This window comes from Lolium perenne, chromosome 2, assembly GCF_019359855.2.
Source record: "Lolium perenne isolate Kyuss_39 chromosome 2, Kyuss_2.0, whole genome shotgun sequence".
NCBI lineage: Eukaryota > Viridiplantae > Streptophyta > Magnoliopsida > Poales > Poaceae > Lolium > Lolium perenne.
The window spans coordinates 231,813,976-231,834,636 of NC_067245.2; the positions used below are offsets into that span (position 1 = coordinate 231,813,976).

Below are 20,661 nucleotides of genomic sequence, written 5' to 3' on the forward strand. Positions count from 1 at the left end.
CCAATGATACAAGAAATATAAGTCAAGTATTAAACCCTACTTAACCTAGCTAACACTTGATGGTAAGTAAGAACCTATTCTTCTAGTAATTAGAGAGAGACAAGTGTTGTGATCATTACAATTTGGTAATGATCATAAACCCTAGAGAAAACCCTACTTATTCAGAAGAGTTCAACCTAAAGAGGTATACTCAAGTATATGGACTTATACTTGATCTTGGAGAGAGACCATAATTCACCAATGAATTGTTATGAGGTCAATACTTTGATCAGTACAAATTGGGTGATGATCATAAACCCTAAGAATCTAAGTGAGTGTGTTGAGAGAAGTATTAAAGAAGAGAGATTAGTGAGGAATAAGTGGATCAAGTCTAATGCATGATCTTACTTTATAAATTGAGATGATAAGTTAAACCTATATATGTGATGTATAGATCTCATTCTTCTCATAAAATAATAAGTAACTCAATAGTAGTTAATCCAGACCAATACTCATGCCTTGTGTAGAGTAGTTATGATATTAGTTTTAAACCCTTCCTATCCAAACATTTGAGACAAACCTAGCATTGCCTTGATACAATATTTCTACCTAAGTGAGGAGGATAACCCTAGCCACTAAAACATGATCAAGCTTATGCTCATACCTAATCTTAGTTGTGTATCACATTGGTGATCACTACTTAAACCCTAGACCACATTTGAATTTCAATCCAAGTATCACTTTGGATTATAAGTAGAACCCTGCCATACCTCATGCCTATTTAATACTTCAATTAGTGAAGTATTCCCAAAACTCTAACCCTTTCATATAGGATCCACCCCACATAAAATATTATGCCCTAACTTGTGTATCATGTGCCACAAGTATAAACCAAGCCATATATACCTAAGCTTAAGTGTTATTTAAGTGAGTAGAGTGAACCAATATCCAATCCTATTGTCTATTCAAAGGAACTTGATTAGTTAACCAAGTAAGATAATGTTTTATAAAATAGAATCACCTTAACAAGTGAATTAATCATAATGAGTTTAGGATTCATTTTAAGTAGTTCAAACAAGAGTTTGTTAAGCAAGAGTAGTAAATATATAGTTGATCCAACCATTTTGTTAAAACATTAGAAACAAATCTCCACATAAAATCATGAACCAATTCCATACCTTTTTTCCATTTGTTAAACCCTAGTCATACTTAAATTAAATATGAATAATAAATATGGTTAAGCACTTGCAAAATAGAATATGTTCACTATTCACATGTTCTCCATTTCGGATTCTTTAAAACAGAATTGATTCCTAAAACTTAAAAGGCAATTAAGATGAACCCTAAATCTATAACTATTTTAAATTTTGAGTTGTGTCTCATGAGCACATAAAATTAATCAATTATAAAGTGGGTGTTTAAAAAACAAAACAATACAGTGAGTAACATTATCAAATTGTTTTCATATTCAAATAATTTAGGACCTGCAAAACAAGACAGAATTCAAATTTGAAAGCAAATAGCAAATTTAAATCAGTAAATAAAAACAGGAAATGAAAATTTGAAATAAGAAGTGGAGGGAAACTTACCCTGGTGGCATCCCATCACCACCACGTCGCAGCCCAGTACCGCACCAGCCGAAGCAGGCCAACATAGCCCAGACGCGGACCAGCCCAAAGTCACTTACCGTTTTGGTCGCTTTAAAAATCGTGCAAGGGGAAAAACGTCGTCGTCTTCTTCTCCGGCGTCGACAGCGTGGCATCGCCAGTAGGCACCGCCCTCGTCGACGATAGGGATGCCCGGACGCGGCAGAAGGTTCCAGAACCTCACCCTAATCGTTTCGCGTCCGAGTCTATCCGCGGGAGAGAAAAGATCTTCGCCAGACCACCTTCCAGAGACCGCCACCTCTCCGATCATGGCCGTCGCCGTGTCGAGTCCTCGAGGCTTCCCTTGGCCTATAAATAGGTGGAGAGCATCCCCGTGTAGTCCTTGTTCATCACCGCCCATCCAATCTCTCTCAGACGCTCCCTATTCTTCACGAGTTTCCATTCACTGGTCGCCGGTGACCACCACGGTGCCGTCGCCTGGAGCCACCCCGGAGGCTGCCGCTTGGTCGTGGAGGAGCGCATCGTCGAGGAGAGCCACTGGGTACAAGCAATCGTCAAGGGGAGCAAGGTGCAGGGCGAATTTGAAGATTCCCTTTCTCAGTACATCGCCGGTAACAATGAAATCGAGCTCAACTCCGGCGGCAATCATCGTCGCCGACCACACCATCATACTCACGGTGAGATTGCGCATCTCTGGACCCCTCTATTGCTTCCCGGAGTCCTCTGTAGCTTATGTTTGCATCTTTGGCCGGAGAGAACCGCCGCGGAGCATGGTCGCCGGCGTAGCTCCGGTGATCCCCTGGCCAAACCACCACCACCATCATGTTCAGTAGCTCGAGGGGAGTCGGAAAATCATATTCGCGCGTCCTGGGGGTCACTAAATCGGCAGCGCCACCGTATCCAGGCCGCCGGCGTTTAACCGCCGGCAACGCCAGCGTGGCGGTGGGGCCTCGAGCAGTAGTTGACTGGTCGTTGCCATCGTGGCAACTGACCCAGTCAATGACCCCCGTCAGTGTCTGTAGTTAGGCAGTAAACCGGTACATCTAGTATTTTTTGTTTAATTTCAAATTACAGAAAAATGTTGAAACTTTGCAAAATCATATAAAATTCATTTCAACTCAGAAAAATATCAATAATATATCAAAATTCTCACAAAGATAAACTCTATTCAAATAAAATATAAAACAAAAATGTGTGTCAAAATAAAAATTCACTTATTTTTAACCTTATTAATTATGCCATTTTAATTTTTTAAAATGCAAATTGAATTCAATAAATAATTAAGTGCCAAAATTAAATTTTAACTATTCAGTAACTAAATAAAATGTTAAGATTAATTGTATTTATCATATTTGCATTAACTTAATTATTAGTGGTAATTCATAAACCCTAATTTGCAAATTACTATTTTCTATTTTCTTTAAATAGTAATAACTCAAGAAAATATTATAAGCCAATATTATTTTGGTAAATCAAAACTTATTTACTTAAACATCTTTAGTTAACAAGATAATTATTTTAAACCCTAATAACAATTATTAAACCCTAATTCTTAATTAAACCAGAATAGGAGTTACTCTAATTATTAAATCCTGTGAAGATTAATAAAATGTCAAACCATCACTAATTTTTATTCAAAGTAATTAGTAACTACAATTCTATTACCAATCATCATTTTAGGAGTTGTACCATAATTTAGAAACCCTAGTTTCAATTTAAGTAAGACCTTGATTCCATTATTTCATGTGATCATCCTAAATTAGTGCAACCCTAAAACCCTAGGGGTTTAGCCCATGTGATCATATAAGCTACATCTATACCTATAGAACCCTAGTAAGTAATCAATGAATGCATAATCATGATCCATCAATATAAAACCAATTCACATGTGATCATCATTTCATGTCTTTACTTTTTAGTAAAACCTATATAATCCACTAGTGCCACCTAAATATAAACCTAACTTGTTAATTGGATTAGTACCATTGATCACCACTCCTATGTATCATACCATTAAGATCAACCTCAACCATCAAACCATAGTAGAACCATAATGATGAACCCTAGTATCAACCTTGGGTAGCAATTCACAACACATGCTCCTATTCAACTAAACCCTACTTAGGAAATGATAAGTCACTTAGCTTCGAAACCATTAGAGATTATTTGGTAAAGAAAATATGAAGCCATAGTAAACCTAATAGCAAACATATGGAAACATCTTAATAACCATCCTTTGATATGATGTATATGGGAAACCATAAAAATAACCCCACCAATACTTGTTACATATAAACCCATTCTACTCAAAAAACCCAACTGGTTCCTATTAGTGAAACTAAATGAACCAATAATAAACTTAATTGAATCCAATAGTAAACCATAGAAAGCAATAGCTCCTATGTATAGTAGTTCATATTCTTATTTAACCTATTCTTCTAAAGTTATTCTTTTGAAGTACAAATGTCAATCAAACCTTAGAAGCCCTAATCCTTCTATGAAATACTCATTAATTCTTAATTAACATGTTCTTCAAAAGCTATTCTTTTGAAGTATAGTATAAGTAAACATCAACCATGTTCTGCAGAACCTAAAATTGACAACTGTTCTTTATATTATTCCACCACTACTTTTTATGTGTATGATTATTATGATGTCTTATATCACTTGGATATGATGCTAATATAACCAAACCCTAATAAGAACCTTGTTTGAGAACCATTCTAAAAGTGCAACCAACCCTAAAGAAATCTTTACAACTCATACATCTTAAATCATTGAGATTAAGTTACGCTCGGGACGATTGCATCTCATATTATGCATTATAGCATCTTTGCCAGTTCTTTAAACATTGTCCTTACCGGACGATGATGGTATTTCAGAATTTGGAGTTATCACATATCGAAGCTTTTGCCTGCATAATCTTGCAGTCAAGAAAGGCAAGTTCATCGCTTGCTCATGTCATTTGATTATTTGTACCAAACTATATGCAAAGTACTATACTTATCACTCATGCATTGAAAAGCAAAGTATTATTTTACAATTATGAATATGACTATGTGGTGGGCAATGGAACCATGGTATGTGTTGATATGGTGGAGGTTCCATTGCATGGGTACTACTCATCTAGGACTAAGTACCAATGCCGTCCAGTGATTCTAGCGCCGTACATATCGCGTTATCCATAAGATCTACAATGGCTCTGGGGAAGTCAGCTGTATGTTTTCCCTTCTGCACGCCAACGGATTGGTAGAGCTGCGGGGTGTTGGAGGCACTGCCGTAGGTTGGGATAGCCTTTTAAATCCCCATCCATTAGTGATGTTGGGCTCTACGATCTATGATGGATTGTCCGAAGTGCACCGTGAGTAAAGCCGTAATCGGGAACTACTGGGGGTGTACGGGTGGACAAAAGGGTGGGTTTGCAGGGTCGCGGAGGAGGCAGTGATTGGCTTGGTTCTTATACTGGGCCTCACACCAAAGGAAGTGTGGACGAGGACATACTCTCAGCCGGCAACAAGGATAAGTTCTCTTATGGGGTAAAGTAACGCACCTCTGCAGAGGGTATCAAGAATTGTGACTGTCACTCCCTGTTCCGGGAAGGGAACTGCGAACGCGGCAGGAAAGGAACTCCACGAAGTTCTAGTCAACCTGTGAAGACTGACGGGCATAGTTTTCAGAATAAAATAAACCTTTTGAAGAAATGATTACAAAAACTTGCATTGGCCTATGAGTTTCTGGTCTATGGCTGTAGCTAGTGCATGATACACCTATTTCCTAATATGAACTTGCTGAGTACGCTCGTACTCAGTCTATCCCATTTGAACCCCCTTCTTAGATCAAGGCACCGAAGGAGAAACTACCGTGGAACTCGAAGACAAAGGAGTCAACTGCAACAAGATGAAGAATTCAATCAAAGAAGCCAATGGAGGCAACTTCTGCATCAGCTATAATGGAAACCTAGACTAGTAATAGAAGGGAACCTTTCCCTAATCGTAGCACCTAAGTAGCTAGAGTTCTATAGCAAGCCAATTAGTTCTTAAACTTGAGTTAGCTATAAGATAGACTACGAGTCGTTCTTCTGGAGCTTTATTTGAAGTTTTACCTCACTGTAAAGTAGGAGGCTATGTGGATCTTATGTAAACAGTTCGTGTGTACTTCTATAGACATACCTTGGACTCGCATATGTTTCTGTTGTACCACTCTGAGAGATGTAATATGAGTGGAACGGTGTTTCACTTGTGTTATGTCAACGACTTGTGTACTACACCATGCAGTGGTACGCTGGGTCATCACAGCTGCTATCAGAGCAAATGCTTTGACCCTAGGATTAAAACCCTTTAAAGGAGACCTATAGGTTTGGTAGTGTCTCTAGGAAGATGTCTTAGTTAAACCAACTATTCTTTTGACTTGAGATGGGTATTCACTTGAGAATAATCCTGACACACTTGAGTCAATCTTTCTTATCTATCTTTCTTAAGTAAAGTTAGTTAGTTATATGGCTTCATTCCAAATAATTAGAACACCATTGCAGCTTAAGATAAATGGTGGTAGTAAACCACAGTTGGTATACAACACATGGTAGTCCAAAGAGAGGATACAACCATAAGGAAGATATCCTATTGGAAGAAGTATACCAATACAAGTACGATTAAGTTAGAGTCATTTAAAATGTCAAATGACTGATGTTAAGTAAGGGAGATAAGTTATATAAGGTAATATATGTCTATGATGAGTCAATCATAGGAGGTAAGGAAGAGTGATAGGAGTTATACAAGTTTACTTTTCATGGTAAAGTTGGTAATCATATATGATTCACTTGAGAATCATGATGTGAGGGAGGAGAACATCATAAGTGAGTTAACATAAGTATGATAAGGAGTAGGATTTAAGGAATAGTTCGAAAGCTTAGGCCTTAAAATTCTAATAACTGTACCAAGTATGTTAGAACCATAGTCCTTAATTTGAAGAAGACTTATTTAGAGCATATCACACAGAGAAATCCTAGAGTTATAGGTGGTATATTCTAAACAATCATGTGTTTAGAGTAGACATGTTAGAACTAATTATATTTTAGGAAGTAGTCCTCAATAGCACATATATATGGTATACTATTTTGTTAGTACTTCCAAAGAAAACTAGGTTAACTTCAACTATCCCAAGCCACTTTGTTTCAAGTTTGTCTCATTGCAAATGTGCAATTAAGATAAATATTGAGACAAAGAGTAGAAATTCACGTATTCGTGCTAAGTATCACAACCTAAACCTATCCTATGTGGTGTTATATACTACACATCTGATCCTGATGTTTAGGGATGTCTTACGCAACTATTTTATTCAGGCATATAAGGATGTGTATTATAAGCACAAAGCTGGATTTTATTGGATTTTCATTGTTTGACTAGATCCATACATGAAGTTTGACTTTGATATGCAAATGCATGTTGCAATATCAAGCTCTCACTTGATGTTATAGATCTAGAGGGTAAAGGTATTCATGTGAGGAAGTGACGAATTCTGAAGATTTTGAAGTCAAGATGAAGGTTCACTAGAAGAAGGAAGTCAAATTGTGGGAAGCAACCACAATACTCTAAAGGAAAGACCAATCAAAACTCACTTCTATCCTTAATCAAGGAGTACTTCAATATGGAAGTACCATGGAAGTGAGAAAAATAGTGAATATGGAGCAGTAGAAGTAGAGCTGTATTCATTATGGAAGAAGGGAATGCAAGTGAAGTCACTTACAATACTATTTTCATAGTATCCACAAGTGGTTATCTTGCAAAACAAACCCTAGAAGAAGGAAAATAGACAAGTGAAGTCGCAGCTGGTATAATAAGACCGCAGCTGATATAGGATAATCATGAAGAGAATGTATGTGAAGTGAGGTATATCTTAACTAAAACTATAAAATTAGCCACAGCTGGTAGATAGATGTTGACTAGACCCATAACATAGCCACAGCTGGTAGATAGATGTTGACTAGACCCATAACATAGCCACAACTGGTATCCAATAAGCCACATCTTGTGTTAGATAGTCTGCAGCTGGTAACAAATAGTCCACAGCTTAATCATTCTTTCACTCTAAAGGAAAGAGGGATTCCGTAGCTAGTATCCCGTAGTTGGTAACTATTTAATTGGAGGATTCACAACGGATATCCACAATTGTGTGGATACACCGCAAAGAATTCTTCGTGAGACTTTAGAAAGGTACAAAATATAAACCAAACTTAGACCAACTACCTAACCTTGGAGTTTAATGATTATAAGAAAAGATCATTAGTAAACTGCAAGGGGGAGAGGAAGACTGAAGGAGAAGTATTAAGATATTGTTTGTAGTATGAGAGATGAAGCAAAAGGTCTGAACTGAGAGGAAGTCCGATCCTATTTTCATAAGATTGGTGGAAGTATCCATATAATAGTACTCTTAGGAGGATGTCAGACCAAAAGCCGAGGTTTATATCTCGAAGAAGTAAGGGATTAAACCCTAACTTGAGCAGGTAATTGTTGATTACTCTAAACTAAGAGAACTTAAGTAAGTCAACGATAATGAAGTTGGATGATGAAGATGTCGGAGGACAATCAAAGCTTGAGAAGCTCAAAGACCGAAGGGTTTAACCAAACCAAAACTAATGTAAAGTAGAAAGATTCCTTTCATGGAACCAAAAGAAACCAAAAGGAAGATAACTAGTATTAACTAGAAGCCATGATTGGATGGACTAAATGAGTCTAATCCATCCGTAGGAATAAACCACCAGGATCATGCCTATTATAAAAACCTTACCAAGTACCATTACTTTCGTTATGGTATTAAAGGAAAAACAATACCTTACTTTAAACCAATCTTTTAGACTTAAGGTTTGGGCACCGCAGCTGGATTACCGCAGCTGGTAGAACCAAGCTTTGAGTACCCAGATAAGAAGCTATCACCACAACCATTAGTAAAGTCCATTAGCATAAGAAGATGTCCTAATCCAAGAATCTTAGGAGAGTAAGCCTATAAGCTTAGAATGCTGGAAGAAATCATAGAATAGAAGAAAGTATCAGTGCCAGACATCAGAAGACTTCTGGAAGGATTTGGACAAGGGATATATCCAATTATATCTAGTGTGATCACCATGGAGTTGAAGGATGGTGATCTGTTCAAGACATTTCAACATTCCGAAACATGAGAGCGTTCGAACTTCGGGACGAAGTTCAGTTTAAGGGGGAGAGGCTGTAATATCCCAGGTTTAGAGGCAATAAAATGAGAGAACACCAAAGTGTGCATTGCATTCATTCATAGAAAATCTGGGGAATTTTCGCGCTTTCAAATAAAACTTACCACAGTAACTGAAGTTTCACTTGACTTGCTGGGATTGAAGTAGATCATCAAGTCAAGCGCTATAAACTTCACTGTGACCTTTGCTAAAACCTTGTTTTGGGTAGAGATGATTTGATCTATGGGCTAGATCAAATAGAATTAGTTCTACAACAAACAACACCTTAAGTAAGGATCAATTACAAGATCTTATAAAAGGATCTCAACATGACATTCCTTACAACCACTCATAAATAGTATTCAACTATAAAACAAAGGACTCAATTAATTAAGGAACTATTCTATACTTATCTTATCCATGTTTTCTACTAAATAAATGTTCCTACCATGAGTCACATGGTATATCTTTTCAACTACAATACTTGAACCAAGTCAAGAACACTCATATTCATTTCTCATTAACTTTTGATCATTCCAACATTGTTTCCCAACTCATACCATTAAACCTAGAGAAAGGAGAGAACTATTCATATGCTTATTCTATCCATTGAATAGAACCTATATTACTATTTAAACCTTATCCAATTGAGGTGTTTTTTGATACTAACCAATGATACAAGAAATATAAGTCAAGTATTAAACCCTACTTAACCTAGCTAACACTTGATGGTAAGTAAGAACCTATTCTTCTAGTAATTAGAGAGCGACAAGTGTTGTGATCATTACAATTTGGTAATGAGCATAAACCCTAGAGAAAACCCTACTTATTCAGAAGAGTTCAACCTAAAGAGGTATACTCAAGTATATGGACTTATACTTGATCTTGGAGAGAGACCATAATTCACCAATGAATTGTTATGAGGTCAATACTTTGATCAGTACAAATTGGGTGATGATCACAAACCCTAAGAATCTAAGTGAGTGTGTTGAGAGAAGTATTAAAGAAGAGAGATTAGTGAGGAATAATTGGATCAAGTCTAATGCATGATCTTACTTTATAAATTGAGATGATAAGTTAAACCTATATATGTGATGTATAGATCTCATTCTTCTCATAAAATAATAAGTAACTCAATAGTAGTTAATCCAGACCAATACTCATGCCTTGTGTAGAGTAGTTATGATATTAGTTTTAAACCCTGCCTATCCAAACATTTGAGACAAACCTAGCATTGCCTTGATACAATATTTCTACCTAAGTGAGGAGGATAACCCTAGCCACTAAAACATGATCAAGCTTATGCTCATACCTAATCTTAGTTGTGTATCACATTGGTGATCACTACTTAAACCCTAGACCACATTTGAATTTCAATCCAAGTATCACTTTGGATTATAAGTAGAACCCTGCCATACCTCATGCCTATTTAATACTTCAATTAGTGAAGTATTCCCAAAACTCTAACCCTTTCATATAGGATCCACCCCACATAAAATATTATGCCCTAACTTGTGTATCATGTGCCACAAGTATAAACCAAGCCATATATACCTAAGCTTAAGTGTTATTTAAGTGAGTAGAGTGAACCAATATCCAATCCTATTGTCTATTCAAAGGAACTTGATTAGTTAACCAAGTAAGATAATGTTTTATAAAATAGAATCACCTTAACAAGTGAATTAATCATAATGAGTTTAGGATTCATTTTAAATAGTTCAAACAAGAGTTTGTTAAGCAAGAGTAGTAAATATATAGTTGATCCAACCATTTTGTTAAAACATTAGAAACAAATCTCCACATAAAATCATGAACCAATTCCATACCTTTTTTTCCATTTGTTAAACCCTAGTCATACTTAAATTAAATATGAATAATCAATATGGTTAAGCACTTGCAAAATAGAATATGTTCACTATTCACATGTTCTCCATTTCAGATTCTTTAAAACAGAATTGATTCCTAAAATTTAAAAGGCAATTAAGATGAACCCTAAATCTATAACTATTTTAAATTTTGAGTTGTGTCTCATGAGCACATAAAATTAATCAATTATAAAGTGGGTGTTTAAAAAAAAACAATACAGTGAGTAACATTATAAAATTGTTTTCATATTCAAATAATTTAGGACCTGCAAAACAAGACAGAATTCAAATTTGAAAGCAAATAGCAAATTTAAATCAGTAAATAAAAACAGGAAATGAAAATTTGAAATAAGAAGTGGAGGGAAACTTACCCTGGTGGCAGCCCATCACCACCACGTCGCAGCCCAGTACCGCACCAGCCGAAGCAGGCCAACACAGCCCAAACGCGGCCCAGCCCAAAGTCACTTACCGTTTTGGTCGCTTTAAAAATCGTGCAAGGGGAAAAACGTCGTCGTCTTCTTCTCCGGCGTCGGCAATAGCGGCATCGCCGATGGGCACCGCCCTCGTCGACGATAGGGATGCCCGGACGCGGCAGAAGGTTCCAGAACCTCACCCTAATCGTTTCGCGTCCGAGTCTATCAGCGGGAGAGAAAAGATCTTCGCCAGACCACCTTCCAGAGACCGCCACCTTTCCGATCATGGCCGTCGCTGTGTCGAGTCCTCGAGGCTTCCCTTGGCCTATAAATAGGTGGAGAGCATCCCCGTGTAGTCCTTGTTCATCACCGCCCATCCAATCTCTCTCAGACGCTCCCTATTCTTCACGAGTTTCCATTCACTGGTCGCCGGTGACCACCACGGTGCCGTCACCTGGAGCCACCCCGGAGGCTGCCGCTTGGTCGTGGAGGAGCGCATCATCGAGGAGAGCCACTGGGTACAAGCAATCGTCAAGGGGAGCAAGGTGCAGGGCGAATTTGAAGATTCCCTTTCTCAGTACATCGCCGGTAACAATGAAATCGAGCTCAACTCCGGCGGCAATCATCGTCGCCGACCACACCATCATACTCACGGTGAGATTGCGCATCTCTGGACCCCTCTATTGCTTCCCGGAGTCCTCTGTAGCTTATGTTTGCATCTTGGCCGGAGAGAACAGCCGCGGAGCATGGTCGCCGGCGTAGCTCCGGTGATCCCCTCGCCAAACCACCACCACCATCATGTTCAGTAGCTCGAGGGGAGTCGGAAAATCATATTTGCGCGTCCTAGGGGTCACTAAATTGGCAGCGCCACCGTATCCAGGCCGCCGGCGTTTAACCGCCGGCAACGGCAGCGTGGCGGTGGGGCCTCGAGCAGTAGTTGACTGGTCGTTGCCATCGTGGCAACTGACCCAGTCAATGACCCCACCCGTCAGTGTCTGTAGTTAGGCAGTAAACCGGTACATCTAGTATTTTTTGTTTAATTTCAAATTACAGAAAAATGTTGAAACTTTGCAAAATCATATAAAATTCATTTCAACTCAGAAAAATATAAATAATATATCAAAATGCTCACAAAGATAAACTCTATTCAAATAAAATATAAAACAAAAATGTGTGTCAAAATAAAAAATCACTTATTTTTAACCTTATTAATTATGCCATTTTAATTGTTTAAAATGCAAATTGAATTCAATAAATAATTAAGTGCCAAAATTAAATTTTAACTATTTAGTAACTAAATAAAATGTTAAGATTAATTGTATTTATCATATTTGCATTAACTTAATTATTAGTGGTAATTCATAAACCCTAATTTGCAAATTACTATTTTCTATTTTCTTTAAATAGTAATAACTCAAGAAAATATTATAAGCCAATATTATTTTGGTAAATCAAAAATTATTTACTTAAACATCTTTAGTTAACAAGTTAATTATTTTAAACCCTAATAACAATCATTAAACCCTGATTCTTAATTAAACCAGAATAGGAGTTACTCTAATTATTAAATCCTGTGAAGATTAATAAAATGTCAAACCATCACTAATTTTTTTTCAAAGTAATTAGTAACTACAATTCTATTACCAATCATCATTTTAGGAGTTGTACAATAATTTAGAAACCCTAGTTTCAATTTAATTAAGACCTTGATTCCATTATTTCATGTGATCATCCTAAATTAGTGCAACCCTAAAACCCTAGGGGTTTAGACCATGTGATCATATAAGCTACATCTATACCTATAGAACCCTAGTAAGTAATCAATGAATGCATAATCATGATCCGTCAACATAAAACCAATTCACATGTGATCATCATTTCATGTCTTTACTTTTTAGTAAAACCTATATAGTCCACTAGTGCCACCTAAATATAAACCTAACTTGTTAATTGGATTAGTACCATTGATCACCACTCCTATGTATCATACCATTAAGATCAACCTCAACCATCAAACCATAGTAGAACCATAATGATGAACCCTAGTATCAACCTTGGGTAGCAATTCACAACACATGCTCCTATTCAACTAAACCCTACTTAGGAAATGATAAGTCACTTAGCTTAGAAACCATTAGAGATTATTTGGTAAAGAAAATATGAAGCCATAGTAAACCTAATAGCAAACCTATGGAAACATCTTAATAACCATCCTTTGATATGATGTATATGGGAAACCATAATAATAACCCCACCAATACTTGTTACATATAAACCCATTCTACTCAAAAACCCCAACTAGTTCCTATTAGTGAAACTAAATGAACCAATAATAAACTTAATTGAATCCAATAGTAAACCATAGAAAGCAATAGCTCCTATGTATAGTAGTTCATATTCTTATTTAACCTATTCTTCTAAAGTTATTCTTTTGAAGTACAAATGTCAATCAAACCTTAGAAGCCCCAATCCTTCTTTGAAATACTCATTAATTCTTAATTAACATGTTCTTCAAAAGTTATTCTTTTGAAGTATAGTATAAGTAAACATCAACCATGTTCTGTAGAACCTAAAATTGACAACTGTTCTTTATATTATTCCACCACTACTTTTTATGTGTATGATTATTATGATGTCTTATATCACTTGGATATGATGCTAATATAACCAAACACTAATAAGAACCTTGTTTGAGAACCATTCTAAAAGTGCAACCAACCCTAAAGAAATCTTTACAACTCATACATCTTAAATCATTGAGATTAAGTTACGCTCGGGACGATTGCATCTCATATTATGCATTATAGAATCTTTGCCAGTTCTTTAAACATTGTCCTTACCGGACGATGATGGTATTTCAGAATTTGGAGTTATCACATATCGAAGCTTTTGCCTGCATAATCTTGCAGTCAAGAAAGGCAAGTTCATCGCTTGCTCATGTCATTTGATTATTTGTATCAAACTATATGCAAAGTACTATACTTATCACTCATGCATTGAAAAGCAAAGTATTATTTTACAATTATGAATATGACTATGTGGTGGGCAATGGAACCATGGTATGTGTTGATATGGTGGAGGTTCCATTGCATGGGTACTACTCATCTAGGACTAAGTACCAATGCCGTCCAGTGATTCTAGCGCCGTACATATCGCGTTATCCATAAGATCTACAATGGCTCTGGGGAAGTCAGCTGTATCTTTTCCCTTCTGCACGCCAACGGATTGGTAGAGCCGCGGGGTGTTGGAGGCACTGCCGTAGGTTGGGATAGCCTTTTAAATCCCCATCCATTAGTGATGTTGGGCTCTACGATCTATGATGGATTGTCCAAAGTGCACCGTGAGTAAAGCCGTAATCGGGAACTACTGGGGGTGTACGGGTGGACAAAAGGGTGGGTTTGCAGGGTCGCGGAGAAGGCAGTGATTGGCTTGGTTCTTATACTGGACCTCACACCAAAGGAAGTGCGGACGAGGACATACTCTCGGCCGGCAACAAGGATAAGTTCTCTAATGGGGTAAAGTAACGCACTTTTGCAGAGGGTATCAAGAATTGTGACTGTCACTCCCTGTTCCGGGAAGGGAACTGCGAACGCGGAAGGAAAGGAACTCCACGAAGTTCTAGTCAACCTGTGAAGACTGACGGACATAGTTTTCAGAATAAAATAAACCTTTTGAAGAAATGATTACAAAAACTTGCATTGGCCTATGACTTTCTGGTCTATGGCTGTAGCTAGTGCATGATACACCTATTTCCTAATATGAACTTGCTGAGTACGCTCGTACTCATTCTATCCCATTTGAACCCCCTTCTTAGATCAAGGCACCGAAGGAGAAACTACCGTGAAACTCGAAGACAAAGGAGTCAACTGCAACAAGATGAAGAATTCAATCAAAGAAGCCAATGGAGTCAACTTCTGCATCAGCTATAATGGAAACCTAGACTAGTAATAGAAGGGAACCTTTCCCTAATCCTAGCACCTAAGTAGCTAGAGTTCTATAGCAAGCCAATTTGTTCTTAAACTTGAGTTAGCTATAAGATAGACTACGAGTCGTTCTTCTGGAGCTTTATTTGAAGTTTTACCTCACTGTAAAGTAGGAGGCTGTGTGAATCTTATGTAAACAGTTCGTGTGTACTTCTATAGACATACCTTGAACTCGCATATGTTTCTGGTGTACCACTCTGAGAGATGTAATATGAGTGGAACGGTGTTTCACTTGTGTTATGTCAACGACTTGTGTACTACACCATGCAGTGGTACGCTGGGTCATCACAATTTACATCTATGCTCTGCACCAAAAATATCCTATATAGACATCAGGATACACACAACCTGAAAAATAAAAATGAAAGAAAAAATGAAAGGTTCCGCCATAGTGATCAACTCCTTGCGGCAGTATCTCACAAATCACCGTGAATGACAACACCCGCAATACAAAAGGATTTTCCAAAAGCGACGTCTTAAAGAAGGGAATAGTGCACAAGCGTCACCGTCACCGGATCTAAGATCTTAGGTTTCCACCCTAAAAAAAAGGCTAAGCTCTCAAAATAATACCTTCAGCAAGACCATTGCCAGGAACAACCAATAAAGATTAGACCTTAAATTTTCACCCTGAAATTTAGGATTCGACACTCGAGGAGCGCCACTAAATTTTATCCTCCAATGTTATCGTCCACGCTTTACCATGTCTACTCTTGCGAGTCATCAAACACTAGGCTAACAGGTTCCAAATCCAAAGTGGATGTGAAAGTCTGCATGCCAATTCCGAACAATAACACCTGTGAAGAAAAGTATTCATCGCCTCCAAGACAGTCTCCGCTATTACCCTTCCTCCAATCTCATCCACCATGAGAACCAACCGTGGTATGATAGTTAGTAGGGCAGTGGTACTCCCAGCCCAACAGAGAGCAAAACCCAACGACGATTTGGTGTCTCATAAAAGCAAAATATTTCTTCAGCGGTAGGCGAAGTTCCTTTTGATAATGAGCCATTTGTTGTGACTACATCAGTCTCAAGACCCGCCGGCTCAGTTTATCTAAAATGCTCATAGGAATAGGATATGCGTGGTTCGTTTTCTATATCGATAATTAAGTGTATCTACTTGTTTGTGAGCGTCCCTCGAAAAAAAAAAAATCCTAGCAACCATGATCTTTTCCACCACTGTGTCCACAAATACGCCAATTCGTAAAGATCTCCGGCAGAAGATCCAAACACGTCGATGGCCAGATCGAGTTACATATACACATCGCCTAAATTGGTCACATGTCCCATAAAGAATGATCATGTCCCCATTCATCTCTACACGCCTGTCACCTAGCAGCACGTTGATCTCTCGCTCGCCCTCGTCATCTAGGCCCCATCAGTACTCCAATGGCGGCACTGCCAAATCCCAGCACTCCATCATACTTACCAGTGACTACCCATGATCACTCTCCACGAGTATTAAAACAATACCGGGGACAAAAAGTCGACCACTGGCCAAAATTTTCCGTTCTTTCCGTTTCTTTTCCGTGCCAGTTCACTTGTTGATGCGATCGTGCGATTGCGTGGGATGGAAAATTATCTTGTACCCAGGCCAAGTGGCCCATCGAGTTAGCAAGTCGCTGTAGCTACCTGCTCGTAACGACATTACCATCGAGCTAGTCAGTCAGGGACGCTAGGTCTCCTTAAACTATTGTCTCTGTCGCTTTCTCCGGCCCGCGGGCCCTATAATCCAGGGGGGCGGGCCGACGACTTGGCCGGGCCAAGTCAATATGGGGAGATTATTGGCTAATCACTGCTTAATTAATGAAGGTCGATTTCTGCATGGTGTGCCTATATAAGTCACTGCTTCGTTGCGTTCCAGAGTGTACAAGCCTCCTGCTTAAGCTAGCTAGCAAGTTGCAAAGAACTAGTTTAGCCGGTTCTTGCTTACTTCGATCTGCTTTTGGTTTGGTTGACGGAGTACTAAGGGAAGAAAATATGAGGGTAAGATCTTGGTTCCAATTGATTGGATTCCATTCTTGCTCTCTTACTCTACAGGATTTGTGACACAAAAAGGGTGATACATATAAATAGTTTTGTGCCTTCCTTCCATTAGTTACTAACATTTCGTGAATAAATTGAAACGCTTGTGCAGACACAGATGCTCATCAGGATCCACGTCACCTCGGAGAAGTGCTATTCCAAAGCTATCAAGGTGGCTGCTGGAGTCACAGGTAAATCCTTTACTCAATTATCCCCTCTACACTTGGCGTCTCAATTCACCAGAAAGGAGCATCACAAGATAGTGTTGGGTTCTTCGTTAAACCCATGTCATTTACACACTTCATGCATGTTGAGTTTTGCTCACCTAGACCGATATGATTCAGGGGTGCAGTCTGTAACGATCGCGGGCGAGGACAAGAACCTGCTGCTGGTGATCGGCGTCGGGATCGACTCCAACCGCCTCACCGAGAAGCTGCGCCGCAAGGTCGGCCCCGCCGAGGTGGTGGAGCTGCGTACCATCGACCACCACCAGGACGGATCGAACCATCACGGCGGCCACCACCAGCCTTACCGCTACCACCCGAACCAGAGCTTGTACAAGCACGAGGCGGCGCGGGACCTCCACTACTACACCGGAGGCTACCAGAACGCGGCCGGGGCGTACGGGCAGGACTACTACGGCTACGGCGGCGGCGGCTACCAGCAGGGGCAGTACAAGCAGCACGACTACTTCTACCCGGCGGGGAACACGCACACGGTGGTGCACCACGGCCACAACGGCTACTCGGACGACAGCTGCTCCATCATGTAGCAACAGCGACGAGGTATACCGTGTTAGTGCTATGGCGATTGCAGAATCGATTGGTGTGTGTGTCAGCACTCAGCACTCAGCAGTTACTTCCCAAATCCATGTAAATATTGTACATTAGCTCAGCAACCTCAACCTGCGTGCGTTTCATGGTTGTGCCTGTGAATATACGTCGCTCCCAAGCGTTCCAGCTATGTACGTTGTGAAATGTAAGCTAAGTTCTACTCTCTTATTAGAACAGAAAGTAGTAGATTCTGTAATTATAAGATGAACAATGCTCCCTTCCTACATAGTGTGTCTTTCTCTTAGATTTATAGTTGTATCTTTCAGTAAAGTGCATAGTATTTTTTTTTTTGCAGTATAAAGTGCATATTATGTACCAGGCCGAAGAGTTAGGATTACAACCCCAAACTCTCAAACCGAGAAGATCTTTTTTGATAATATAAATCCATTTTTATTAAATTCAAAGTTCCCATAAGGCAGTAAAAGTCAAAAGAGTGACTCCATCAGAGAGTGAAATAAAGCAAATCACAGTACTAATGTAGAAAAAGAAGACAGTTTCAGAACTTGTTTCCGATGAAAATGATATCATCTCACACAATAATAATTATAGTCCTGAAGATCAATCTGCCCACGATGAGATAGCAGCAGCTCCCTCCATTCCAGTTAAATCGACGCGAGTGGTGTCTCTTGAATGGCTAGCATCGTTGAATGGTTCACCTCGATTAGATAGGAACCAAGGGAAGCAAAAACAATAGGAGATGATATCAGCTGAGATGATGTGATTATTGGCTCTAGTGGCTTCTGCCGAACAACTTAGCCGAATCACGGTGACGATAAAATCTACTTATTACTCAGTTTCACTCCCTATTTGTCCAATCTACCGGGAATACATCTTCAATGATGTCAGCATCCTCTCCACATCTAGAGGGTGGGTGCCGAAGAGGAAAAATTGACATATTTTCGAGAAATCTTAGCTTGGTAGGCCTTGCTCTAGTTCGGTCCTAGCGTTTGACTTGTTCGGGCCTTCTTAGTGTCTTCTTACTTATATGGAGAGGGCTCCAAATGATAAAGATCGATCAGAAACTTATGTGTTCCATTAGTAGAAGGGAATTCACCTGAGCAATATTTTTCTAAATGTACTAGAAAGAGGGGATTCTTTAGTCCAATTAGATCTATGTTTGCAGAAAGAAGTATCGTACAAGAGAACTAATGGTTCGGGTGGACTCGATGGAAGAGGGGGGAAGGATATGTTAAATGTGTTCCCTTGAGTTGATGTGAATTGTGTGGTCACGTGTGGTCCTCCAATAAGGATTGAGTCGTTAACTACCGGTCACCCTACAATCTAAATTTTATGGATCACAATGAGAATTTTGTGATCCCATCACCTCCTCCGGTTCGCCTCTTGCTCACCCCCTCCCCCCAATTCTTACCCCTAATTGATACCACCATTTTGCCACCTCTATCCCACATTGACTGGGTCGTCACATGTTTCCATTGGTACAAAAGGTTTATGGATTGTTTAGTTCGGGTTGGTACGAGTGGTTTATGTATTGTTTGGTTCGGGTTAAAAAAATAGAAAATTTTCCTATAGAGAACTTTTTAGTTTGTAGGATTTGAAACCATGGGAAATTTTTCATATGAAATTTCCCTTAGGTTCAACCCATGGATAATTTAATTTATTTGTATAACATCTATTGTGTGCACACAACCTTTCAGAATTTTTTTTTTGTTTTTCCTGCAATGCAACCAAACAACATGTAACCTACATCATATGTTTTCAAATCCTATAGAATTGAACATGTCATGACATTTTATTTCTAAGTTTTTCCTATTTCCACGTTTCGGAAACCCTACAAACAAAACATACCCTTGGAGGAATTTTTTTGCAAGCTTATCTTTTCTACACATTCCGTATATCAGGCCTAATGTTTGTGTGTTGTCTAGAGATGTTTCAGCCTCTTAGTTACGTTGTAGCTTCATCTATGGCGCCATGTTGCTTTTGCACGGAGGAAGAGATGGTTTAAGATTAACTTTTCCAAGCATCCTAGCCCCTTCTGGGTCCCTAACGAAATGGCGTATGAAATTAATTTAAAAAATCAATCTTTCTAAATTTGACCAAGTACACACAAAAAATATAAAAATCTACCATATCTAATCTTTTTTAAAAGTAAAAGGTTCCATATTACAAACGGGCACTAATCTCTCGGATACAATTTCCCATACTCTTAACACCCGCAATGACCCAAAGCTTCGCTTCATCTTTTATCTTCGCGAGAAGGGTAGAAGGGGGCTTTTTTTTGCGGAAAACACGCGTGTTGCATTCATTCCAAATTCCCCATGAAGCAAGAAGAGTGATGGAAGACAAATCTTTGTGTTTAATCATGAAGGACCACCATTTGTAGATGGACTGCATTGCCCAAGCATTGGTATCCATGAAATTAGGTCTGAGCCAACTTTCGATAATGCCTCAGAGCCTTCTAGTGAAAGAACAATGCACGAGTAGGAGGTCATTGGATTCTGGAGAGCGCTCGCAAAGTGAACAAATGCCACAATTTGGTCACCCTCTCATGGCTACATTGTCGGCCATCCAAAGTCTATGTTGAATGGCATGCCATGCGGAGAACTTGATTTTGGGAGGGGCCTAAATTTTCCAAACCGAGGAACTAAGCAGAGAAGATGTAGCTCCATTAAATTGTGTCTTGTATGCGGACTTAGCCATGTATTGTCCGCTCTCGGTGAGGGTCCAAGAGATATCATCCACCATCTCCTCATTGAGATAGTTGTCTCGGAGAAGGGTTCAATAGAAGGGACCATGCATATCT

The 20,661-nt window shown here is 39.0% G+C and overlaps 1 protein-coding gene across 1 annotated transcript; it reads left to right on the forward strand.

Moving 5' to 3' along the window:
- Positions 1-16,883: 16,883 nt before the first annotated feature.
- LOC127335200 (disease resistance protein RGA5) lies at positions 16,884-18,124 on the forward strand. The gene is made up of 3 exons (XM_051361808.1): positions 16,884-17,028; positions 17,180-17,258; positions 17,412-18,124. Exons 1-3 carry the CDS (start codon positions 17,023-17,025, stop codon positions 17,837-17,839), a joined length of 513 nt encoding a protein of 170 aa, XP_051217768.1. The 5' UTR covers positions 16,884-17,022; the 3' UTR covers positions 17,840-18,124.
- Positions 18,125-20,661: the final 2,537 nt, after the last annotated feature.

Coding starts and splice junctions, on each gene's coding strand:
- LOC127335200 (XM_051361808.1), top strand. Junction 17,259..17,411: donor GGTGGCTGCTGGAGTCACAG/GTAAATCCTTTA, acceptor GATATGATTCAG/GGGTGCAGTCTGTAACGATC.